This window comes from Diceros bicornis, chromosome 20 (assembly GCF_020826845.1).
Source record: "Diceros bicornis minor isolate mBicDic1 chromosome 20, mDicBic1.mat.cur, whole genome shotgun sequence".
NCBI classification, from domain to species: domain Eukaryota; kingdom Metazoa; phylum Chordata; class Mammalia; order Perissodactyla; family Rhinocerotidae; genus Diceros; species Diceros bicornis.
Genome location: NC_080759.1, coordinates 35,012,327 through 35,039,339, shown reverse-complemented (window position 1 = coordinate 35,039,339; position 27,013 = coordinate 35,012,327). Strand labels below are relative to the sequence as shown.

Sequence of the window (27,013 nt, the reverse complement as noted above, 5' to 3'; positions counted from 1 at the left end):
TGGTTCGCCGCACCCTGATTTCCTAGACGGGCTCTGTCACCCAACAAGCTTTTCCATTGGTTTAGAGAAGGGAGGGCCCGCCTTCCCCCGTTGTCGATTGGCTGCCCGTTCTCCCCAGGTTAGGAGGCGGGGTTTGGGCGCTTTCAGATTGCATCAGCTGGTCTTTCTGGGCCACGTGGCGCAAGCGCAGTGGTACCGCGCGCCCCAGCCCACCTCTCATCAGCGTCTGCTCTACTTCCCTCAGGACTGGTGCTTTTGGGTTCCGTCTTCTGTGCGTGGTTCTCCGATATCCGAGGAGAAGGCCAGCAGCCCTTCAGGGAAGATGGGAGGCGAGGAGAAGCCGGTGAGCGGACTGAGTGGGCCCCGGAGGCCGGGCTAGGGCTTTCCTTAGTGCCCAAGTTGCCCGACCGGGGGTGGGAAGGAGGAAGCGGCCCAGGCCTTGTGGGGCGCAGTAACCTGAGGCGGACGATGGAGCTCCTGGACAAGTCAGGGCCCCCTTGGGGGGAGAAGTCGTCCGTTCACAGAGCAGGGCGGGACCTTGCAGATCCTCCCTGGGTCCATCCTCTCTTTGCAGTTGAGGAAACTGAAACCTTGAGTGAGTGACTTGCTCAGAGCCGCGCATCTAATTAGAAGCCTAGAGAGAATTAGAATCTAGGGCTCCGGTCTTCCAGGCTAGTGTTTTTGACTCACCTTAGGCGGGGAGAACATTGCAGAGCCTCATTTATTCCTAAAACCCTGTAGGGGTAAAGAGCTCCAGTTTAAGGAAGGGAAACCCGAGGCCCCGAGATCTAATCTAACTTGCCTTAGTTTGGGTGGTTTATAATCAGTGATGGAGGCCGGATGACCCCAGCTGACAGACCCTAGAGAAGTTACACACTTCCCCCGCCCGGTGCTGGAGGCATGCCTTATCACATTTCACACATGCTGATCAGTTCATCTTTGAACTTTCCCTCTGTTGGTATCCATCGCTTATGAACATCTCCCAGGTAACTCTCAGGCCACCAGGTCGAGTATTTTTATGATCAACAAATGTCAGGTAGTCCTTCTGCCGGGCATTGTGCTGGGCCATGCAACTGGGAAGGAGAATGGGACCCAGGGCCTGACCTCCGGGGCCTCACAGCCTGGTGTGTGAGAGACAGGAAAGCAGTCATTGTGTGGTGTGATCAACCCTGTGGCATTACAGAAGAGGGAGTGTCTAACTGTTCTTGGGAGGTCTCTCTTGAATTGAGTTTGGAAGAGTGACTGTATTAAGTTCACCAGGTAAACTAGTAAGGGCAGGACTTACCAGGTAAAGGTAGGGAGGCAGTGAAAAGGCACACCCTAAGTACATTTTCTGTGGGGTTGCTTGCAAGAGATATGTCTGAAGGGGGAGCAACAGGGATCAGAGGGATTTTACACAACCAAGGATGGTCGAAATTGTATTCTACCCGTGAAAGTTTTTAAGCAGGGAAGTGATAGATGTGAATTGTAGTTATAAGGATCACTCTGACATTGGGGTGGAAGGTGCTTTGGAAAGAGCTCAGGCCACAAGCAGGAGGCTGTTGTAATAGTCCAAATGAGAAGTGATGAGATCTTCAGCTAAAGCAGTTTCAACCCTGACTCTCTGATAGGACAAATCACTTAAAAGCCACAATTTCCTCATCAGCAAAATGAGGGTGTCCTCTAACTCAGGAATTGAATGGGGAAAATGCGTACGTGCACATTCTAAACTATATAAATTAAATTTAAGGTGATAAATGGTGCCTATCCATTGACTTTTTTCTGTCTATTTTTTTCACTTAAACATGGTATCTTTACTATTTTGTGTTTTGTTTACTTTTTTTGGTTAATAGTGTATAGTCAGTTTTCCATGTCTGTAAATATTCTGCTATGCCATTCTAAATTGAAAGTGACGTATGGCTAACAAATATATGATTTCTCCTTTCACTAATAGTAATTACTCAATACCTAGTATTTGTTGAGTGCTAACTACGGGTCTGGCATGTATTATGCGTTACACGCATTAACTCATTCAATCCTCAAAATATCTGTGAACTGAGTTCTGCTATTATCCCCATTATACAGATGGGGAAACAGGCATAGGAACAGTAACTTGCTCAGACCAGATATTCTGTAGTCAGTATTCATAACCCTAATGCTGTCCTGCCTCCTGTCATGCACCGGGGAACGAGTCAGGGGCAGATACTCCATCAAACTGTTAGACTCTCAGGATGTACCTGTCCCAGCTGTCAGCCTCTGGGATTGAATTTACTTCATATGTACTCTGCAGATAGTTTTCTTTCAACTCCTGAGTATCCCTGAGGAAGGTAATTCTGTAGCTTCCCTTCACAATCCAGTTCTGTGTCCCAACTATTGGGTTGAAATTATAGATTGCTTATATGTAAATATGTAATACATAAACTCACATAGTTTTATTCTGTTTCATTGGAAATGGAGAACAGTTGCCAACTATCTTCCCAATTGTAGTAAAGACAGAATGGGTCTCAGGGGTCCAGGAGACTTGTTTTAGTGTCCCAGCTCTACAATTTACTAGGTGTATACAAATGGGCAACTTACCCTCTTTGAGCCAGTCTTCTCGTTGATAAAATGGAGAGCTATTTAGAACACAGAAAACCTTTGTGTTAATTCTCTCCTTTTCCACTATTTCTGTTCATTTGGCAGATATCTATATGACCAAACAAAAAACATTTTATCAGAAAAATAGAATTATTTCATTCTTTTTTCATTTTAAATCTACACAGACAGCCCTGCAATTAGTTTTTGCTCCTCCTCTTACCCAGTATACTTATAAAGTAGTTATATCAGTTTTATAGTGTGGCAAAGGCATATAGGGAATCTCATAACCCTGTCAGGTAGTACTTTACTTGATTAGAATGGATTTAAGTTATGTTCATTATTCCTCTATAGACTAAAATGAATCTTAAATTTTATTAAATTCAGAATCCCAGAGAGTAGGGGAACTTATAGCTCAGCATGAAATTAGGAGTCATATATATATTTTAAATTATGCAAGTAATATGTTTTATAAGATTCAAAAGAACAACCAAAATGTCCAAATGTTAAATGGATAAATAAACAATGGAATATTATTTGGCAATAAAAAGGAATGGGGTACTGATACATGTAACATGGATGATTAAAATCATTATGCCAAGTGAAAGAAACCAGTCACAAAAGCCCATATATTGTATGCTTCCATTTATATGAAATGCCCAGAATAGGCAAATCTATAGAGACAAAGTAGATTAGTGGTTGCCAGGTGCTGGGGAGATGGGGTCGGGGGGGAGGACAGGGAATGACTGCTAATAGGTACAGGATTTCCTTTTGGGGTGATGAAAATGTTCTAAAATTGATGGCGGTGATAGTTACACAACTGTGAATACACTAAAAACCATTGGATTATATACTTTATATGGGTGAATTATATGGTATAGGAAAATATCTCAATAAAACTATTACCAAAACATCAAAAATCACAAATGTATAACATCTCTATTCCCCCTTCATATTCCCAGTTCTACCCTCAAAACTCCTTCATTCCTGATGATCACTTCCTTCCTTAGAGTTGACCGCTGTCAACACCTGGATGGCTGTCTTTCCTGCCACTTACATGTGTGAACCTAGAAAAATCAGCTAGTTTTTTGCATTTTAATCTTATCTGCAAAATGGGAATAATAATAATAATAGCTATCTCATAGGGTTGCTCTGAGGCTCAAATGTGATTGTTTGTGGAAGAACTTCGTAAATTGTAAAACGTTTTGTAGTGCAGTTTGCATTAGGATGTTTCTGTCTGAGCAGTCACAGTGAAGTAAGTAATACATTTCTGAGAAAATACTCTTCACAGAATCCCATGATGTAGTTCAGGGTTTCTCAACCTCAACACTCTTGACTCTGTGGCCAGGATAGTTCTTTGTTGTGGGAGGCTGTCTTGTGCATTGTTGGATGGTTGGCAACATCCTTGGCCTTTGCCTGCTCTATGCCAACTGCACCCCCCAATTGTGACAGCCAAAAATGTCTCCAGACGTTGTCGTATGTCCACTGGGGGGCAAAATTGCTCCTGGTTGAAAACCGTTGGTATAGACCTACTCTGCTGTTTGTTGCCATTTTGCACAGGACTTATTACTATAAGACTTTTTATGACTTCATGTACTTCTAATTGAAGCCCATATTCCTTATGGTAATTTTTAGTGCTTGCTTCTGTCTGAGCCCTAATCTGTCTTAACTGACATTATTTCCTAAAACAATCCTCTGCTTTAGTCAGCCTGGTTTAGTCATTCTCTCTCTCTCTTTTTTTTTTTTTTTAACGTTTCCAACAATAAGTTTATGTGTACATCCAAAACACATTTCCTCCATGCTCAAAATCCAGCCTGTTGAAATCTTCTCCATTCTTTAAAGCCCTAGCACTTAGGCTTTAAACTGTTGGACACTTTAAACTAGGGCACTGTTGTCCTAGCTTATTTGACATCTAATCATAGTGCTGCAGTTGTGTTCTTTTCTCCTCCAAGAGTTTCGCATACGTCTGCCCTAGTTTCCCTGGAGAGGTTAAGTTTGCCCATGGTAGGGACTGGGTCTTATGTTTGCTTCTTCCATAGGGTTTAACAAAATGCTATGAGCCCAGAAGACTCTGGGTATTACTTGTGGAATGGATAGGTATATATTGCATTAGATTTTTTTTTCTGAAAATACTATTACTGAATAAATGGCATGCTTCTTCGTGGCTGTATGTTTAGTATGTGTCCAAGTGAACCTGGAGCAAGAGTCACTGAAACAGGCGAAGTAAGGGAAATTTGAGGACTTGAACATTTCAAGTAACTCCTCTCTGCTTTTTATAGGATTTAAATTTTTATTGTAGGTTGTTAACTTGTCTTTGACAGTGGTGAAATTTTCTATTCTTTCAAAATCAGATTTCCACTTGTTAAAAAATAGGTGTTAAAATAACATCCTCAGAACTTTTCTGGGGGCAGCCTGGAGGGGTGTCAAATTAGATTAAAATGTAAAACCTTCATTTCTTTTTTGCTTATTTAGGTAGATGCTGGTGAGGAGAAGCGAAAGGAAGGAGGCAAGAAGAAGAGCAAAGAAGGATCTGGAGATGGAGGTCGAGCAGAGGTATATGTTTCAGGGCTCCATTATCAAAGATTGACAGGCGGCAGGGAGCTGTCTCAGATTTACCCTGTGTAAGATTCCAATAGTTTACATGAGGTAGGATAGCACAAGACGGAAAAATCAGGGAGAAGAATTAGGAAAGGAAAGGCTGAGAGGAGAAAAAAGACTTGCAGTTAGGTGTTATTGGACAAGAAAAACAACTGACGTACGGTTGTGAGATGATCTGTAGGGTTAGATGTGAAAATCAGAGAACACACAGAGAAGGGGATTGTGGTGATTACTCAGTTGCCAGATTGGACTAGCTGTCTGATCACTTCATTCAGTGAGATGTTAAGGGAGAGAGACTTTGTGTTCGAGCTTATACTGAATACAGCAGAAACCAAAGAAAGCCCAGGCCCATGACCTTGTGCACAGTTTCCACTGGACCTGCCACTAGGTTTGGTTTTAAGCCACGACAAATCTCAAGGCCTTTGAAGTGTAGAGAAAATGCTTTTGCTTCCCCAGGCTTACCTGGAAAGGAACTGGCATTCCGAAAGCCAACCCAGAGTCAGCCTGGTTCCTGGGCATTCTGCTTTAGGAGGCAGTTAAGCTTGTCTTCCAACTTTATTTTTGAAGTTGAACTGCTGTGAACTATGCTTCACTTTTTGCTTTAGTCATTGCAACTGTTTAATTGGAGACTCTTCAGAAGTACAGAAGAACAAAGGAATAGGCCTTTAAGAAGTATACTATAGCACAATAAACTGGCTTTAAAGAGCTGTTTTTATAAATTCTGCATTGCTAAATTGATAGTGCTTCCATTTACTTAAGGATAAGTTTGTAGGTGATGAAGAACCACTAAGTGTTGCTTAGAGCCCCACCTAACCATTTCTCTTATATTTAGCCATTGTATCCCACTGTAATTGTGGGGAAAATTGTTGGATGTGAATTTTAAAATTCGCAAGTAAATAGAAAAATGCATATATTCCCTAATGTCTTTTTTATATTTTCAATACAATAGTACCTGCTGTTCTGTCATGGATTAGGAATTAGCCTGGAAATAGGAAACAAAGAGTACAACTAGAGGACTTTTCTGAATAGAGAATTTTAAGTGCGACATGTGATTATATACGTTTTAAATGATCTATCTGGAAAAAAGTGTGTGGTGAGATGTCCAAGACCTTTCCTCCCCCTCCATGCTCCCATCATTTATATACCTGTCTTATCTCAAGGGTAGCCTGCAAGTCTTATTCTTCTCTGCATCCTCGGGGCCCAGCACAGACAGAATCTGCTCAATGAATGTTGAATAAATTAAGTTTGACACTTAGTTTTTCTGATTGGGAAGTGCCAAATGGACATGGAAATAAACTGCAGTAAGATACAGAGGATCATGTGGGTGGGTAGGACTGTACTGATGCTTCCAAGTAGGTAGGACCAGATACTGTTCTTCAGCTTGAAGAGTTCAGAGTATGGTTGCAGAATGACAGGCTCAGAGATTTATTTAATGCATTGGTGCTTCACCATTGAGCGTTATGGACCTCTGTGATAATTTAATGAAAAGCTCCTAAAGAGCACCTAAAGGACTAGAAACAGAGAAGGACTGCTGAAGGTGGGCGTTATAAAGAGATTAGGGCTGGGGCGGCCCTGTGGCTTAGCGGTTAAGTACGCACGCTCCGCTGCTGGCGGCCCGGGTTCGGATCCCGGGCCTGCACTGACGCACCGCTTCTCCGGCCATGCTGAGGCCGCGTCCCACATACAGCAACTAGAAGGATGTGCAGCTATGACATACAACTATCTACTGGGGCTTTGGGGGAAAAAATAAATAAAATTTAAAAAAATTAAAGAGATTAGGGCTTTTCCATTTCAAAAGATGAAGGCTGAGAAAAATGTGATTGAAATGAGAAGGAAATTTTGTATAAGGGAAAAAAAAGTACTACTTCGCATAAGATAAACTTATTGTTCTAAGGAGTTATATTCAAACAGGCTGAAAATGTATTTTTTTAATGTTGTGGCTAGTTTTTTTTTTTTTTTTTCCTATGATATTTAGGGAAATGTTAACCTCTGAGCTTGACATAGTGGATAACCATGACCTCCAGAAACCACGGTACCCAAACTGGGTGGACAATGAGTCCATGTAGTATAGTTAATTTTTATTTTCTATCATTACAGTCGTTTTCTCAAGGATTAGATACTAGCTTATACTCTTTTCAGTTTAAGTGTATGTTGATATATATTAAATGTAGAATTTTGGGTAGTGTTATCAAAATTGAATAAGTGCTAAAGCGTATATTTGAATAAGTTGTTATTATAGCTGATTAATTTAAATCTATGTGAAGACAGAAACTCATGGTAAAATTAAGCCATCTTCTCCTTGCTTTTGTTTGCAGCTAATATCCGTGTTATTTTCATTTGAAAGGGCAGATAAATTATAGATAGTAGTGGTTTGACTATTTGGTGACTGCAGATTCCCCACCTGCTTTTTGAAATGTTTTAAAGATGGGAGTCTCTGACAGTAGAGGAAATAAGATCTTTGATTATTGTCTCTTTTTTCATTCCTTTGCCAAACTTTTGGGAACCTGAGTGGGTGTTTTGTATAAAATATTTTGGTTAATTTTGGTATCCACTATAGACAGTGGTGTTGTGTTGTTTTCTTATATTTGCTGATTAAATACTCCCAAGAAACATGGCCATCATGGCTTCTTTGAATTCAGTAAATAATACTTTTCGTTGAACGGGAGCTCTTAAGTCAAATAAATTTATATTTGGTTAGTTAAGAATTGTGAGTAGACATATAGTCTGACCAGCTGCACAGACAATCCCTTGAACAAGATTGAAACAAAATGGAAAACCAGCTAATTTTTATTACCAGTACTGTTTACAGCTGTACTTGTAAGATCATTTAGTTAGAAAAGAGTTAAAGAGAACATCTTAAAAGAAAAAAATCACCTAATGCAAATAATAGCAAAATGGTAATAATTGTCCACTTAGGATGTTGACAGCCCATATGTTTATTGTTATTTATATACTTTTCTATTTTTTTTAATTTCTTAAAGTAAAAATTATAAGAAAAGAGAATTTAATTCCTTTTTTTACTTTCCTTTAGGACAAAATTAAGATATGCTTGGTGATTTTGGCAATCCATTTACCATGTTGAATTAGTAATCATTGTTTTTGTATTGTTTATATTTATTATTTCTTTTCCCTTTCTAACAAGAAAAGCAATATTTACTGATTACTTTATTTCCTCATTTGTTGTCTTGCAGTTGAGTCCTTGGCCTGAATATATTACCACACGTCTTGAGATGTATAATAAACTAAAAGCAGAACATGACTCCATTCTGGCAGAAAAGGCAGAAAAAGATAGCAAGCCGATTAAAGTTACTCTGCCCGATGGTAAACAGGTTGATGCAGAATCCTGGAAAACTACACCATATCAAATTGCTTGTGGAATTAGGTATAAGCTACACCTGTCTTGACCTTCTATTGTGGTAACTAATATATTGTTGCCAAGTTTTATCCTCATAATAATTTTATGTTACTGTGTAATGTTTTTAATGTTTAATTTACATTATTTGGGATTTTTAAAAATCAGAATGATGTGGAGCTTTACGGTTAAGATTCAAAGTTAATTTCTTAGAGAATCCACTTTGGTCTTATCCTATGAAGAATTTTATATTATTAGTTCTACTTTGATTGTAAATATCACAAAACCAAGTAGACAGTGTTTCACCTATTTTGACTTAAATGTTTCTGTTTTGAAGTTAAAAATGAAAGTGGATCATTTCACATGGGAAAGTTAAGAAGCTAATATATGTCACATGAAAAAATGTACTATTTTTATAAATCTGAAGTACCATGTCTAATCTTAAAAGTTAAGACTTTGGGTTGGGAAGAAGTAACTGAGAATTAGATGCATGCTTTGTAATAGAGTAAATGCTTTCTTAATCATCATGATTGGGATCAGTAGTTGGTCAGTTTATCAGAAAATGATAAAGTTGTGAAGGCATAAATTGATGCATATGTTTTATACCAGATGTTGGCAAATTGTGGTCATAGCCTGTTTTTGTACAGCCCAAGAGCTAAGAATAGTTCTTAAATGGTTTAAAAAAATAAGACAACTAAGAATAATATGCAACAGACGCCATGTGTGTCCCGCAGTCTAAAATATTTATATGGCCCTTTGCAGAAAAAGTTTGCCAACCTCTGTCTTAAACATTTTAACTCGAAGCATGCAAATATATGTTTGTTCACTACTTGTATATATATACGTATGTGTCTTCATATATATATATGGCCAAGGCTTTTTGGGGTGGAGTGCTGATTAGAGTTTTACATTATCTTAACATTGAGAAGCAATCTGAGTGCAGAATCCTTCTAGATTTTGATATGGTTATTTCATCCACATCTAACTTGACAATATTTTTTTTTAGTGATTTGCCTTTATCAAGACTTCCCAAACATTCAACTTGGTTTTCATAGAAACCGTGATTCTCTTGTTGTATTATTATTTATTTCTATTTCCATTTATTTATAGTATTTAATTATATGTGGAATTGAACCACATGAAATCACCACATGATTGTCAAAATGGTTGATTATCATCAATTTCATATTGTTGAACCTAAGACATAAAATAGCAAGTACATAAACAGGTTTGGGAACCAGCCCAGCTGACTGTTGGTAAGCCCACTGTGCGACTGGTGAGAGTACAAGCAGTTAGGCCTACGAGCCATGAGTTTTGAGTGTGCCATGGCCATTGGTTAGTATTTTTTACAAGAGAATGGAGTGTTTCAGTTAATTTGACCAGTGCTTCTACTGAAAGTACTTCTACCTTACTCTGAAGGAAGTAAGAAAGAAAGTTGTAGTTGTAATATCAAGCAAGGTACCATGTGAGATCATAAATAACTGGATAGACCTTTAAATATCATTCAACCTGTCATTTTAGAGGTAATTTTGAAGGTCATTTTGATTAAGAGATTCCTTCATGGTTGCACACTGAGATTGTAGCTGTGCCGGTATTAAAATTCAGACGCCTATTATTCCAGAAACTTTTTCTCTACATTCTACAATACTGTCCTGCAGATTACTTTGTAATTTATCAAGTGGCCAATTGGAAAATAATTTTCAAGAGCTGCAAAGTTCTAAATTGAATTACATAAGACATTGATGAGGTTTATAACTGTAGTTAAGTCACTGATCTGCAAGTGAGAGAGCTTTATAACATTTTTACAAAAGTCCAGAATAACTTCTTGTTGTTCTGTGAAAAATTATAACATGAGTAATGGGCTATTTAAAGGTTCAGATGGTTAGTTGTGAATATGAAAGAGAAGAAAAAAATAAGGCATGCTCCATTTTCTTCAAAAGACTTTTCTTTGATGTTTTGTTCTAAATCTTAGAATATAGATTACTTTATCCCTTCTTTGGAAAATTGAAATGATCCAATATGCTCCATGTATAATCTACATTTTCAGAGTAACTCTATTGTTAGCATCTCAAGGCACCACTTTGGACCCTAAGATACAAGTCATTTTCTTCCCAAAGAATATAAAGAATATTACTTGCTTTTGGATCAGTTCTTTAATCTTTTGAAAACTATTTTACACCAATATGAAAAACTACACTTCTCTCTGCCAAATCCATGTATGTCTTGTGAAATGTGTATATATGTTATTCATTTTATTGGCTTCATTTCATCTCAGGAGGAAAGAAAACATTGAATATAATCTATGGGAGAGCCGGTGAATTTGAAAATGGGATAGGAATTTTATTGTTTACCTTCCATTTGTTCTTCTGTCCTGATCCTTACATGGGGGAGGTTGTATAAACTTGGTTGTACTTACACAGGGCAAGAAGAGAACTACTTAACACTGCAAGTCTAGCTAGCTTAAGCTTTCTGGTGGTAGATTTATTTAAGACTAGCAGTGTAAAGGCTATACACTTCCTTCATAGTTTAGAGTGTTGCCTGCTTTCGTTGAGTTGCCTAGACTGTTATAGACTGTCATTTCTCTAGCTACATATTCAGATCTATAATCTGACTAACCTTACTCAATTCTACTCTAGCCACATAGCTTCCTGAAACTTTCTGGACTTACATCTCTGCTTGCATCCATGCCATTCCCTCATCTGGAGTGCCACCTCCTCTCTTTTCTTCTGTGCAAATCTTTTGATCCTTCAGCCCCTCAGTACTTTATCCTCAAAACCTATCCAGACTACTATGACCTATGCTGCTTTCCACTACTCAGAATTCCTGTGGCTTTTTGACTTGGCTGGTCTGACATCTCATCACTTGATGGGTGTTCGTACTGTGTGTCTAGATGACGTTTTTATCCATATTATAAAAAAGTTTTATTGAATAGTCCTGTATTTTACCTATATATTTGTTATAAATAATACCATCTTAGGCATTTGCAGAATTTATTTGGAGGTTAGCATTACCCCTCAAAGAAAATACCTGTTGAAGATTTCAAGCAGGAGGAAGTACAGAGAAGTTACTTAGTAGCTCCCCTTTTTTCCCTTTGGAGTCTAACGCTTGGCTTTCTGGAAAACTTATAAATTAAAAGATAAATTAAACCACTGAAAACTGCTATTGTTTGTCTATAAGAGTTGTGCCATGTCTGCCTAAATAAGAAGCGTTAAATGTCAAATAATAGTATTCTGAATTTTCAGGATCTTCTAGTTATAGTCTTAAGTACATTTTGGGGGGTTTGTTGCTTTTCCATTTTATTTCAGAAAGAGATATATACATCTATAAATAATATATATGTTAACATACAACATATGTAATGTTTATTTTACCCTTCATGTTCTCAAATTGTCTGCTACAGAAGATTCTTTTTAGATACTTGTATTTATATGTATATGTGTGTGTTTATTTTTTAAGTCAAGGCCTGGCTGACAACACTGTTATTGCTAAAGTGAATAAAGTTGTTTGGGACCTAGACCGTCCCCTGGAGGAAGATTGTACCTTGGAGCTTCTCAAGTTTGAGGATGAGGAAGCTCAAGCAGTAAGTTTTCACTCAGTATTCTTTGAATTTCAGGGTGAAGATTCACATTTGCCGTCTTTTCCAGCTCGTTACTGCTGCCAATGAGTGGCTAAGGTTTATTGATGTCTCATTGTCATGGTGAAATCTTCGTTTTTGTCTTTCATTTAGGGAACATAATAAAAGTGCTTGCCTTATAAAATTAAGAGGTGAACTTGAATAAATGTACTTTCACTACTAGATACTTCAATGGGAAAAATGTTCTGGAAATTTTATTAAAAATTGATTAAGCAAGTAAAAATTGTTTTCTACCCTATCAGTCAACATTTAAGCAAGACGTATATACAGTCATGGGTCGCTTAATGACAGAGATGCATTTTGAGAAATGCGTTGTTAGGTGATTTCGTCATTGTGCAAACATCACAGAGTGCAGTTACACAAACCTAGATGATATAGCCTACTACGTACCTAGGCTATATGGTACTAGTCTTAGGGCACCCCTGTCATATACGTGGTCTGTTGTTGACTGAAATGTCGTTATGTGGTGCATGACTATATTTAACAAATAAATTTAAACATTACTTAAAGTACTTCCCCTATTGGACAATTGATTTCCATATCTTTTTCATCTTTAAATGCAAATCTGCTGAAAATACTATAAAAATCAACCTGCATTTGATGGCAACATTTTCTCCTTATTTCTCCATGATGATATGCCAAATAAAGGGAAATAAAATATTTTGTTTTATTGATGATAGTTTACTTATGTATATGAATCAATGGTTTCAAATGTATTGTGGATTCCTTAAGTTTTTTGTGAGAATTTTAAAAATCATGTTGGTACCTTATTAATAAATGTTAAAAACATTGCTTTGGGTATATTCTGACTCATTTAAAAGGACCACCTTAAAACCAAGTACTGCCGTTTGATTTCAGTGTCCATATGTTAGTCCTTGTGTTTTATAACTATGTTGTGGGGTCAAGTTGTACCACCTTAGTTGTTTTGGTCCAATAAGAAAAAAGCAGATGTAAATTTTAAGTAATGTTCCACAGCCAAGTGAAGGCCAGAGCACAGCACATGGGATGCAGGGCTGTGGGCACATTGGCTCAAAAGACCCTGGGCTGTTGCAGTCAATAAGACAGTCACATTGTGAGTGGCAGTTGTTTTCAGGGAGCAGAATCCATCCCATTTAATTAATGATGCTAATTTGAATTTTGTTAGTTGAAAACAAACCAGATGATTTCTAAGGTATAAGTTAGTAATTAGAATCTTTTTAAATTATTTTGGCTCTGAATAGAATCACACCGCAGTTTATAGATTTGTAAATTTAGATTTTCATGTCTTGGGTTTATTTATAATAAATTTTGTGTATCTCTTTCAAAACAACCGTATTAATTTACAACTTGTATACCCAGACTCAGACTATCCCATTTTTCTTTGAATTTCCAGGTATATTGGCACTCCAGTGCTCACATAATGGGTGAAGCCATGGAAAGAGTCTATGGTGGATGTTTATGTTATGGTCCACCAATAGAAAATGGATTCTATTATGACATGTACCTTGAAGAAGGGTAAGTTATGTAACTGGATAAGGAAAAATGAAATCTGAATTACAGTGGGTCCAGTCATTATTTTAAAGAGTTCTCGATAAGGGAGGAATAATAAATAGAAAGCTTATTGCTACATAGTCACCAAGTATTCCCGCTATCAAAACTTGAAGTGTTGTGGTAACTTACGAACTATTAGAGGTTTTAATGAGAGTTCTGTTCTAGATTGATAGAGGTGGAGCCCTAAGGTATATTGGGAAATAAAATGAGGCTGGTCCTCTCCTCTCCTTTAAACTAGTGGGAACAGTCTCCATGTTGACCAAGGTAGAAGCCACAGCAAATAATTTATGAAAAATGTCTAGTTTAAAATTCTAATATACGATGAAAGGGTCTAATTTTTTTACACTGAAACTTTTCAAGTATTTTAAAGAAACATTCCTCCACGCTAGTTGTGAGTAGAATAAAATGGAAAGAGATTAATGATAGTTTCTTCTCCTTCAGGGGTGTGTCCAGCAATGATTTCTCTTCTTTGGAGGCTTTGTGTAAGAAAATCATTAAAGAAAAACAAGCTTTTGAAAGACTGGAAGTTAAGAAAGAAACTTTATTGGAAATGTTTAAGGTAAATTGAGCTGTAACACATGACCTCCACTTTTACATCACTTTTTAATGTTACTTGAAGTTGTCACACTGGGGTTTAGTGTACTAAGTTGAAGCCTATTCTGTTCTTTAGAAAAATTTAACAATGTTTTTAAAACATAAAATATCAACATATTTATATTCATACAATGCTTTGATAAGATGTACTTTGAGTTTTATTTTAATAGCTATAATATTTAGAGGTAAAAATTAAAGGCGGGTTTTTAAAAAAATAATTTTTCCTGTTTTCAGTACAACAAGTTCAAATGCCGGATATTGAATGAAAAAGTGAATACTCCAACTACCACAGTGTATAGGTGAGAATGTCAGATGTCATTAGGTGTAGCTGGTGTATATGTCCTTTGAAGTCTTTGTTAAGATTCTTTTCATTTTATTTTTAGGTGTGGCCCCTTGATAGATCTCTGCCGGGGTCCTCATGTCAGACACACTGGCAAAATTAAGACTTTGAAAATACACAAAGTAAGCAATGTAACTATAAAGACTCTCTCTATAAATGTATTTGTCTACTCTAGATATATGTTTAAACTTTTATTGGTTTCTCTTTCTTCCAGTTTTCTCTTGCATATGTAAGGGTGGATTTTTTTCTCATGCTCTCTATTGACTGTGGATGCTACATATCCCTAGTCTTTTTTTTTTTTTTTTTGTGAGGAAGATCAGCCCTGAGCTGACATCCGTGCTAATCCTCCTCTTTTTGCTGAGGAAGACTGGCTCGGAGCTAACATCTATTGCCAATCCTCCTTTTTTTTCCCCAAAGCCCCAGTAGATAGTTGTATGTCATAGTTGCACATCCTTCTAGTTGCTGTATGTGGGACGCGGCCTCAGCATGGCTGGAGAAGCGGTGCGTCAGTGCGCACCCGGGATCCGAACCCCGGCTGCCAGTAGCGGAGCAGACGCACTTAACCGCTAAGCCACAGGGCCGGCCCTCCCTAGTCTTTTTTAGCTGAAATTCTCTCAAGCGGTGACTGACTCACCATTCATCACCAGAGCACATGGCGATAGAGGTTTAGGGGATTCACAAAATCACGCAGTCATGGGCCATCATGGCTCCAAGACCTTTGAAACTCACTGCTAGTGTGTGCTTTTGCCCCTTGTATGTCTAAGGTGATAATTACCCAACTTGTTCTTTTTAAGCAAACTAATCCTGCCAATTTTATACTAGTTCATAAATGTTTTATGGATGATTATTAAAATGCACTTTAGGGCCAGCCCTGGTGGCTAAGTTCGGCATGCTCTGCTTCGGCGGCCCAGGTTCAATTCTCAGGCACGTCTGTCAGTGGACCTGCTATGGTGGCGGCTCACATACAAAAAGAGGAAGATTGGCAACAGATGTTAGCTCAGGGTGAATCTTCCTCAGGAAAAAAAATATGCACTTTAAGTCATAAGAATAATTGAGTCATTTTAAGATTTTTTTTGTTGATTTATTTTTCATTTTTGCTTAATCATCTTGTGGAAGATGCCCTTGCAGGCAGTCACGTTCGTGGAGTTGTGGTTTGAGTGGGTATTGCAGAGGGGCATTTTTGAAGGAATTCAACAGCCAGCTTTGTGCCACAGAATGAACACAACTATTCTAGCTAGGCCTCAGAGCAGCTGTGTGATATCTACTAAGTGTGCACTTTTTGTGCCATTTTTCTTGTCATAAGGACTAAGATTAATTTGACTCATAAAGTGACTATGAGAAATAACATCTTACTCTTAAAATAAGTGAGATATTTACACATTTGAATATTGTTTCATGGTTAATCCTTGTTTTCAGAATTCCTCCACATACTGGGAAGGCAAAGCAGACATGGAGACTCTCCAGAGAATTTATGGCATTTCATTCCCAGATCCTAAAATGTTGAAAGAATGGGAGAAGTTCCAAGAGGAAGCTAAAAACCGAGATCATAGGAAAATTGGGAGGGTATGTTAAAAAAGAATAGTAACGTGTCTAGACTGAGTTTTCTTTATTTTTGTTTGAAATTTAGTTGTATTAATTACTAGGAATTTCCTTTTGAAGAGATGCTGTAGTTTTCAAGTAATTATTGTACTGTGTCCTATAAAAGCTGTATATTATTAACTGTCCACATTATTTTTCTAGAGTGTTCTCAGTACTGCACAAAAATTCATTTTAACTACTTTTATTGAGAACAAATGCTAATGAGCTACAGTTTTCTGTAAAAGAACTATAGCAGTGTTTCATAGAGCTGGGAGATGCTCTGGAAATTCCCTGGTCTCACTGACTTATTTTAAAGATGTGGAAACTGAGTCTCAGAGATATTAATCTTCTTGTTGCCCAAAGTGACACAAGTCATCAGTGGATTCTATGGTGTCATTTCCTTCATTCCTCTACCCCTGAATGTTTTCTACGCTGGAAGTTATGTTCAATAAAAACATTCCTTTATAAAATTGTGTTCACTCTATGCCAGGCATCCTTGGCTACTAGGTTATGAAGCTTGACCAGGAGGTAGCATCCACTGCCATGCTCCGTTGACTGCCTCAAATAAATTCTAGCAGTAAGGAAGCCAGCAAGGATTGATGGGGCCCTTCCCTGAGGACTTTGGGCATTTGGGGAGCGGGTAGTGGGCAAGAGTGGACCCAAAGTCACCATGACCCAGTGTCTTTTTCCTTCCTGTCACTCCTACTTTAAAAAAAAAGAAAAAGAAAAAGAAGCAACACCCAGATCTTAGAGCTTGAGGAATTAAAACTGAGAGCTCTATTGTGGCTAGTAGAAGAGAACTATGACCCCTGCTCCATGTCACTCTTGGGTAAACTTGACTGGATCATGGAGAGAATGTTATTTGTGCCAAGTTGTAAATCAGCTGCAATCCTATACCATTAAATTGTACATCAGAAATGTTGACATGTTTTCTTTGATTTGGGAATGGCACAAATTAAAATATAAGACATCATGACCATAGTCTGAACTCAAGAACACTGAAGGTTATTTTGATGTTATATACATATATAAACATTCTTTGCTTTTCTTTTACCCAGGACCAAGAACTATATTTCTTCCATGAACTCAGCCCTGGAAGTTGCTTTTTCCTGCCGAAGGGAGCATACATTTATAATACACTTATTGAATTCATCAGGGTAAACCATATTCATTATTTTCTTCTGTAGATTTAGGACATAAGTTGATTTTATTAAACAAAGTCTGCTAAAAGGAAAGATAGTCTTGTATTTGAGAAGAAATATTTTTAAAAAAATAAGTAAAAATGGAAGTGTGAGGTCTCATAAAATGTTTAAAAAATTCTTCCATCCTAATACATGATTTTATCCTTACACATGAGTGTGTACGCCAGAGAGAAGCCAGTGAGCCTCAAGTGGGACCTGTAACCCTTTACATAGGAGTTTTCTGCACTTTTTGACCATTCATTTGTATTTTCCTCGAAAAAGCACGTTAGTCTTTACATTGCTTTCTTTTCTTTATAAATCATGAAGTGTTTCAACATATGTTTATAGAGAATAGTACCATTAACATCTGTGTACCCACCACCTAATTTAACACATATTTACAGTGGGCTATGTTTGCTTCAGATTTTTTATTTAAGTAATACATATACAGTAAGGGGGAAAAAAGCTCCCTTTTGGGAGCCCTGTCTCATCCATTTCCCTCCTTTCCTAGTGGAAACTACTATTTTGAAGTTAGCTTGGATCCTTTTTGTACATGTTGTTTTACATTTACCCCATACATATGTACTCTAAGTAATTTGTGTTTGGGTGCTTCACATTTATATATATGCAGTCTCGTTGTATATCAGTCAGCATTGTGATTTTTTTTAGATGTGTACAGATCCAGTTTGTTTTCACTTTTTAACATATTATTCTGTTATATAACTACCACAATATGCCCATTCCTTTATTGGTGGACACTGATGTAATTTCTAATTTTCCCATATTACCAATCATGCAGCAGTAGCATTGTTTTGACAAGCCTCCTTATGTGCATGTGCAAGAATATCCTCTTTGGTATATACCTCCAAGTAGAATTTCTAGATTATAACATACGTGCATGTTGAACTTGACTAGGTAGTATAAAATTGCTCTAAATTTTTACTCCTGCCAGAAGTATGAACTTTTATTTCCCTATGCATGCATCGTGTTTGTTTTCCCACAGAGTGAATATAGGAAACGAGGCTTCCAGGAGGTGGTCACCCCAAACATCTACAACAGCCGACTCTGGATGACCTCAGGCCACTGGCAGCACTACAGCGAGAACATGTTCTCCTTTGAGGTGGAGAAGGAGCTCTTTGCTCTGAAACCCATGAACTGCCCAGGACACTGGTATTCAGCAGCTTTGAGTTTCTGTCAAAGATTTCCCATGCTGTGATTAGTCCTAGATTGCTTTCCCTGCTTTGAAAGAATTTTTGTTAAAAGTAAATCATGTAGTTGGAAGAGTATTTAAATGCAACATTATTGTGGTATTATAATATTTCCCGTGCCCAACTAGATCCTCAGATCTATAGACATTCAAGAATGGCGCTGGGGTAACAGCAGTGAGCAGGCAGAATATAAAACAGGGGGACTGAATGTGGGACGAGGCAAATGCTCTAGTGTTTTGTTTGTTTTTTTTAAGAAACTTGTTCTGTCAAAACCTACTGCTAATGCCTTGATGTCCCTGGGAAATCTGCCTTGCCTTGAGGCTGTTCCACTGTCTGTCCTTCATGAAAGCTAGGTGCAGAGCAGCTTGGGGGAAGACTAGGGGAGCTGTGGCTTCCGGTAGCTCAGTGTCTACAGCTCCTAAGCAGCAAGGCCTCGAGGGCGAAGGAGGGGAGAGAGAGAGAGAGAGAGAGAGAGAGACAGAGAGAGACAGAGACAGAGAGAGACAGAGACAGAGAGAGACAGAGACAGAGAGAGACAGAGACAGAGAGAGAGACAGAGAGAGAGACAGACAGAGACAGAGAGACAGACAGAGACAGAGAGACAGAGACAGAGAGACAGACAGAGACAGAGAGACAGAGACAGAGACAGAGAGAGACAGAGACAGAGGAATCTCCATAAGGGAACTGGATTGTAGGTCAGGGAACTGAGTTCATTCTTAGTTTTCCCAGATTCTTCAAAGTTTCTGAAGCACCTTCAGACTAACAGAACTGAAGCACTTTTGGGAGCGACAGGAAAGCACTGACCTTAATTTTCAGTGTTAGAAGTGATTTGTATGTAGCTAAGATTTTTTAAAAAAAAAATAAGGGCCCTGTTAAAAGGCAGTCCTGAAATTGATGGAAATATTGAGCACAAGAATTTGACTCCAGACTTATGGGAAGAAAGTTTTATTTCCTCTTAGTTGTGGATGGTTGTGTTGTAATTTGCTATTTTATTCATGCTTACATTGTTGTGTGAAGCCCAGAATGTGAGAAATGTTGCTTGTATGGACAACTAGAATCGGTGGCTTCTTGACAGCCTTCCATGTAACGTTAGAGAAGCACTTTTATTCTTAGAAAATTAAATATCTGTGGGTTTACTCTTCATTTTTCTTCAGCCTTATGTTTGATCATCGGCCAAGATCCTGGCGAGAGTTGCCTCTGCGGATAGCTGATTTTGGGGTGCTTCATAGGAATGAGCTGTCGGGAGCGCTCACAGGACTCACACGGGTACGAAGATTCCAGCAGGATGATGCTCACATATTCTGTGCCATTGAGCAGGTATGAGACTCTGTGGGATAACATACTTTGAAAGAAGTGTCAAGAAAATGAAGGAAAAGTACCACTGTGTCCTTTTTTTTTTATTTCAAGATTGAGGACGAAATAAAAGGTTGTTTGGATTTTCTACGTACAGTGTATAACATATTTGGATTTTCTTTTAAACTGAATCTGTCTACTCGCCCGGAAAAATTCCTTGGAGATATTGAAGTATGGGATCAAGCTGAGAAAGTAAGTGGTTTCTTTCAGCGTGCTTAAATACTAGTTGACTGAAATTGGCTTGTTCCACTGTGTAAGAAAGCCAAGCCTCTTTAAATGGATAAAAGCAAGAGAAAATTGGAAGTGGTTCCTAGGTTTTTTCTGTATGGTTTTATATTTTAGAAATGGTTGGATATCTTTTCAGTCATCAAGCTGTAACGTTTAAAAGAGGGGGAATTGGAGGAAGGTGGTCAAAAGGTACAAACTTTTGGTTATAAGATAAATCAGTACTAGGGATGTAATGTGCAACATGATGACTATGGCTGACGCTACAGTATGATATATAGGAACGTTGTTGAGAGTAAATCCTGAGTTCTCAGTACAAGAGGAAAATGTATTCTTCTTCTTTCCTTTCTTTCTATTGTGTCTGCATGAGATGATGGGTGTTAGCTGAACCTATCATGGTAATCATTTCACTATATATGTAAACCAGACCATCATGCTGTACACCTTAAACTTACACAGTGACATGTGTCAATTATTTCTCAGTAAAACTGGCAAAAAGGGAAGGGGTTGTATATGAGTGTGTTCAGGTGGACAAAATTCTAAAGCAGAGGATAGTGGCCCATGGAAGTGATTACAGTATTTTTAGTCTCAAATTAGGCTAGAAGAAAGAAAGTTGCAGTTGAACAAAAATAAGAATCATTTTGCTTTATCCTTAGCAACTTGAAAACAGTCTGAATGAATTTGGCGAAAAGTGGGAGTTAAACCCTGGAGATGGAGCTTTCTACGGTCCAAAGGTCAGTCCCAAAGTATATTTGAATAATATGATTTTTATTTGGGGGTGAATAAGAAATTACTTCAAAATAAGTTTAAAAAAAGAAAAAGAAAAAACAGCCCTAAAATAACTAGCGAGTTCAACTTTAATATAGACAGCATCTTATAATAACCCAATCTTTGCTTCTTAGATTGACATACAGATCAAAGATGCACTTGGTCGGTACCACCAGTGTGCAACAATCCAGTTGGATTTTCAGTTGCCCATCAGATTTAATCTTACTTTTGTAAGGTGAGTTTCTGGTATCTGCTCTGAATATTCTTCTTCAGGGACATTTAAAGGAATATATATATATAAAATCAAATTCTTTTCTTTCTTTCTAGCCATGATGGTGATGATAAGAAAAGGCCAGTGATTGTCCATAGAGCCATCCTGGGGTCAGTGGAAAGAATGATTGCTATACTCACTGAAAACTATGGAGGCAAATGGTAATTTTTGTCACTGTTTTCTTCTGTCATTGTTTTTATCTGGACAGTTGAATTGGCTAGAAGGAATGTCTGCTGTCCAATTTGGGTTATGCAATGGAAAGGGAGAATGATTCCAATTAGTCACTTTTAATTAATGACAAGTGTTCACTAACAAGTAAGGAATCACAATCTAAGCCCCAATTTTTTAGCTTTAAGAATATTTATTAGTAGTAATTATTTTTATTTCAGAACTTGATTTGTTTGTATGTTATACTTTCTAATTAGGAATTATTATGCAGTAAGAAGCATGTTTGTTGTTTTGATTGCTTTTCAAGTAACTTTGGGGATTGTGGTTTTGAAGTTTTTGTCAGAGTAAGCAAAAGTAGGCTTTTGGCTTACCTTGTTCAGTATTGCTGATCATAATAAGCAAGTATTTTGACATCCTTTAGAAGGCAAGTATTTTTTAAATTGAAAGTACAGACTCCAAACTGATGAACCTTTTGTGTCTTGTTTCTATAAAGTTATGTTTTTGCTGGCAAGATATAAGCACGTGACTTCCATTTTATTTTTTAAGCAGTTTTGTCTGGGCCCACAATTTGTAAAGGCAGTTGAAAGCAGCATAAGGTTATAAAACACTCATTTTGTAGAACCTGCCAGTATTAATTGTATTGATGCAAAACTTTTGTAAAATGTGTAAATCTGTTTTATGTTATACATTGCAGTCATTTCAGTTTTATTTGTAATTTGGTTAGTTTAGATGGAGTTAGTCATACTTGTCGATGAAATAAGATCATTTCTTTTCAGTTATATTTCACAAAATAAAATCAAATATGGGAAACATTCTCTACATGGCATTTAGAGAATAGGAGGATCCTCAGCTAATTTAATTGCTCTGCCAAACCTGTGGTAGGTGAGGAAAAGCCCACAATTCAGGTAGAATTTAGTGCCTACCCCAGCCTTTTCCCTGATGTAACAGGACAACTGAAAACAGAGGAGTGATCAGGAGAAACACAGGACTGATGTCTGCAGCGTAGGGAGGGCTTGACACCTGAAATACTCCAAAAGGAGAATTACAGATGGTCATTTTTAATAAGAATTGAAAATACACTCATTTTTATCAGATACCATCACCAGTTACTTGTCAGTTACAATTTGCTGAATTCTGCAAAATGGCTCTTGAATAAAGTGAAGGTGTGGTCTGTGTCTCCCACAAAGAATAAGTAATAAAATAACACTTGAACGATGAATCATCAAGTGTGGTTCTTTAACGATTTGTTAACCCTCTGGCAGCCAGTGCATGGTGTTCTGTTACCTGATGTGTTGAAGTGTCAGGCATAGTCTCTGCCCCCAATTTGCTTTGCCATCTGTTGCAAGACAAATCTTAGCTACAGATTTTCCTGATTTAGGCTTGGTTTTCTGCTTCTGAATCTCCTCCAGTCTTTATCAGATATTGAAAACAGCCAAGTTTTTTAAAGTGGCCCTTAGATGTTTCAGGAAAAGATACTGCAGAGTAGACTAAGAAATGAGCGATCCTTGTTTAGGAAAGTGCCCAAATCCACATTAATATTTTTAATTTCTTCTAAAGGCCCTTCTGGCTGTCTCCTCGCCAGGTAATGGTAGTTCCAGTGGGACCAACATGTGATGAATATGCCCAAAAGGTAATCCTTAAATATGACTTTTCTTTAAATTTAATCTGTCATTCAGCTTTTCAAATCTCATAAACTATGTATGTTCTCGGTAAATCAAGCTGCTTGTGATATAGAGAAATGTTACTATTTTCAATCTATGATCAACCTGAATAGATTATATTATCTCATTAATAATTTCCTATGTGGTTCCATGAGCAGAAGACATAATTTGGATAGTGTTTTATTTACACTTGTATATTTTAGTGTTTAATATTAGCAAATAGTGAATGTCTCAGTATGATATGTAAATTCACATGCATAGTGCAATTGGAGCTACTCTTTGACTCAAAGAGTAATTTTGCTCATTTCTAATGCAAATTTCTTCAATTATTTGAAACTTTTTTCAGGTTAATGGCATGCCAGACCAATGTTTTTCCCTACCTACCAAAAAACTACCTTACCAACAGATGTATAAACATCCATTCATACTTCACACCTTAAAGACTACAGCAGTCTGTTCTGTTATAGCGACAATTCCATACTGAGGAATTTCAAATTATTAAAAGTTGTGTTATAAAAAAGCATTGTTTCATAATTGCCAGCTAAAGGTAATAAATTGGTTAGTTAAAACAGATAAAAATCTAAATGTCAATGAACGATACTATAACATCAAAACCATCATGTTTTTAGATCATCAAAATAAATTACACTCAAGTCTTAACTCTTTTAAGAATTAAATGAGGGGCCGGCCGCGTGGCGTAGCAGTCAAGTGCGCATGCTCCACTGCTGACGGCCTGGGCTCGGATCCTGGGTGTGCACCGATGCACCGCTTATCAAGCCACGCTGTGGCGACGTCCCATATAAAGTGGAGGAAGGTGGGCACAGATGTTAGCCCAGGGCCAGTCTTCCTCAGCAAAAAGAGGAGGATTGGCATGGGTGTTAGCTCAGGGCTGATCTTCCTCACAAAGAAAAAAGAATTAAATGAACATTAAACCAGCTGATAAGCAAACCATTTAGACATAATGTGTTCCTATTACTGCACACAGTAGTTTTAGTTATAAATGGTGAGAGTCAGTTATGTTCCATGGTTAATTGATTGCACTTTATCTTACTTGCGTTATGAAAGCTCACACAGTAGGAGAAAGGTCTGCATTAGTTAATTCATTTCTCAGCTGGAGACAGTACTGACTTCCTCCTTTCCATCTTGGGGGTGGAGTTTTTATGTTGGGGGGTTTTTGGTTATGTTGAGCAGAGGGTGGGTGGGCGCTCCTACTGATACTTAATGCCTGAAGATCGAGTGTTAAACAGCCTGCAGTTATCGGGCCACTTCCCCAGTTGCAGAATAGCTCAACTCACGTGCACACAGGGCCCCTGTTAAGAAACTGAAACACTGGTGCTTTATTCTTTAAAATAGATTACAGTTGAAAGTGTAGTTTTATCCTGCCACTCTAATAAACTATGTAAGAACTCTTCTGAAATTTCCATACTTATAAAATCCCAATCCCAACAGGTTCAATGGTTAGTGACCACTAAGGCATAACAACCTATTGGGAAATAAAAATGGTTTATTCAGATTAGATCTTTCCATCATATTAGTGGTAATTGGTTGTCAGGTAGATGGAAAATTTAATCTAGTTTATTTAATTTAATTTACAATTAATAAAATTTAATGTAGTGTTGCTTTTTTTGGAAAGGAAAAATACTGAAAACATTGTTTACTTAATACACAAAGACTTAAGACAATAAAGTGGAACTGTATTTTTGAGGGAAAAAAAGGCGGAGAATGATAACATCTAATATAGTTTGTCAAATTTAAATTCCTGGAATTTTATTTCAAGAAATCCCTATTTGATCTTTGGCTTTAAATCCTTCATCTGCCTCCTTTATTTAATAAATTTTCTTTTAATCAAAAAGGAAATCACTGTTCAGAAAGAAAAAAAATTACTTTTTAATATTTCTTAAATTTTATATTTCCTTTGTTTTACTTTATTCTTGTAGAGTTCTATTTAATTAGGTCGTATACACAGAGTTATTAAAGAAATAATTAGTGTTCAAAGACAATTTTATATGGCAGTTTATATTCTATTTTCTGGGAACATAAAAGAAGCTGTTGTGATGCTTTTAGCCTATTGTTTGTGCTATCAACATTTTATTTAAAAAAATGTTGCACACACAAATGGCAGCAATGGGTGGATTCTTGTTACCAATGTGCTGCCTATTTGAGGGATCAGAAGTATTATCTTCTCTATTAGACTGGACATCACAATACGGAGACTGATAAACAGTTTGTTTCCTGGTAACCATATAGGGAATTTAAGATACATTTGCAAAAGGATTTCTTTCCTTTTGTAATGTGTGTTTTAGGAAAACTGATTAAATTTAGCTGATTGCCTGAATTCTGATTTTTAAGGATTTTCTAAAACATTTCTCTGTCAAGAATAAAATGTTGTTTTGATTTTTGAAAATGTAGTCCCAAGTCGGAAATTAATAATATATTGCCTTGATACATCTATTAGCATTTCTCTTTTTTTTTTTTTTGTGAGAAAGATCAGCCCTGAGCTAACATCCGTGCTAATCCTCCTCTTTTTGCTGAGGAAGACCGGCTCTGAGCTAACATCTATTGCCAATCCTCCTCCTTTTTTTTTCCCCCAAAGCCCCAGTAGATAGTTGTATGTCATAGTTGCACATCCCTCTAGTTGCTGTATGTGGGACGCGGCCTCAGCATGGCCGGAGAGGCAGTGTGTCGGTGCGCGCCCGCATCCAAACCCGGGCCGCCAGTAGCGGAGCGTGCGCACTTAACCGCTAAGCCGCGGGGCCAGCCCTAGCATTTCTTTTTTAATGCTTGCATGATTATCCAAATCATATGTTAAATAAAATCATTTAAGATCAAGATATGCTTGTAATTTTAGATGTGAAGAGTTCTGTGTCTCTGTTCAAATAGGTACGGCAGCAATTCCATGATGCTAAGTTCATGGTGGACATGGATCTGGATCCGGGCTGTACACTAAATAAGAAGATCAGAAATGCACAATTAGCACAATATAACTTCATCCTAGGTAAGAAAGGAGACTTCCCAAAGAAAATCTGCCAAACCTTAGGAGAACACCAAAATCTTAAGACTTAGGTTTAAGAGAATTGTGGTCATCAGTTCCTTCTAATTCTGATTCTTAAACTATTAAGTTTGTTCAGTTGATATAACAAAGGAAAATTTTGATGTGAAAAAGAATAATCTTTAAAGGTTTGTCCAAGAATCCTCTCCCTTCACCCCTATTTCTTCATGTGGTAAGTGTTTATTAAGTTGGCTGGATTAAGTGACTCAGTAAGCACAGCAGTTTTAGGCATTGTGAAGTGGTTTATTTTATTTGTTCTTAAATGAATAGATTTTTTAAAGCAGTTGTCCAGCTATGCATGATCACCTGTATATTTTAATGAATCAGAAGCTACAGGGTGGCTTTTGGGTCCTGGAATCATTTCTGTTCAAATATTGATTAAGAATCCTTTCACTTCACAAAGTTTTGTGTCTTTTGTTTTAGTTGTTGGTGAAAAAGAGAAAACCAGCAGCACTGTTAATATCCGTACAAGAGATAATAAGGTACATGGAGAACGTACTATTTCTGAAACCATCGAGCGGCTACAGCAGCTCAAGCAGTCTCGCAGCAAACAGGCAGAAGAAGAATTTTAACCAAGAACTTGGCCCACATTGGCTCAGTAGAAAAAGATGAGCAGTGTTCCCATAACGTTAACTTTGTACTCTGGAAAACATCCGTTTATACTGAACTTGGAATAGTTTGGCAGTGTCTGCATAGGTGACTGCAGGATCAACCTCTTTTGACCTACACAGGTTTTAGACAATGTATTTGAAAGAGGTAATTAAGAGACACATTAAAATGATTTTATTCATTAAATATCTGAGGACTGGAAATAAAACATGAAGAATGCTTTAAAGTAATGTGCGAAAATGTTTTTGTAAATTTAACGCAGTTAAAATTTTTCAAGTTTGATTAAGGTAAAAGATTAGAATTGGATTATGGTATAAAAATAAAAACTTTCATTCACATAA

At 37.4% G+C, this 27,013-nt stretch overlaps 1 protein-coding gene across 1 annotated transcript; it reads left to right on the top strand.

Annotated features, from left to right (window-relative positions):
- Window positions 1-203: 203 nt before the first annotated feature.
- Window positions 204-27,013, top strand: TARS1 (threonyl-tRNA synthetase 1). The gene is made up of 19 exons (XM_058564275.1): window positions 204-343; window positions 5,026-5,106; window positions 8,343-8,533; window positions 11,960-12,083; window positions 13,510-13,631; window positions 14,109-14,226; window positions 14,496-14,560; window positions 14,645-14,723; window positions 16,018-16,164; window positions 17,238-17,336; window positions 18,364-18,530; window positions 19,723-19,885; window positions 19,976-20,113; window positions 20,803-20,880; window positions 21,049-21,149; window positions 21,242-21,346; window positions 22,911-22,983; window positions 25,895-26,009; window positions 26,487-27,013. Exons 1-19 carry the CDS (start codon window positions 323-325, stop codon window positions 26,633-26,635), a joined length of 2,136 nt encoding a protein of 711 aa, XP_058420258.1. The 5' UTR covers window positions 204-322; the 3' UTR covers window positions 26,636-27,013.

Bases quoted from the DNA above. Each gene is read 5' to 3' on its own strand.
- TARS1 (XM_058564275.1), top strand. From the start codon at position 323: ATGGGAGGCGAGGAGAAGCCG. The intron at 344-5,025 runs GTGAGCGGACTG...TTGCTTATTTAG, and splicing joins TGGGAGGCGAGGAGAAGCCG to GTAGATGCTGGTGAGGAGAA. The intron at 20,881-21,048 runs GTCAGTCCCAAA...TTTGCTTCTTAG, and splicing joins GAGCTTTCTACGGTCCAAAG to ATTGACATACAGATCAAAGA.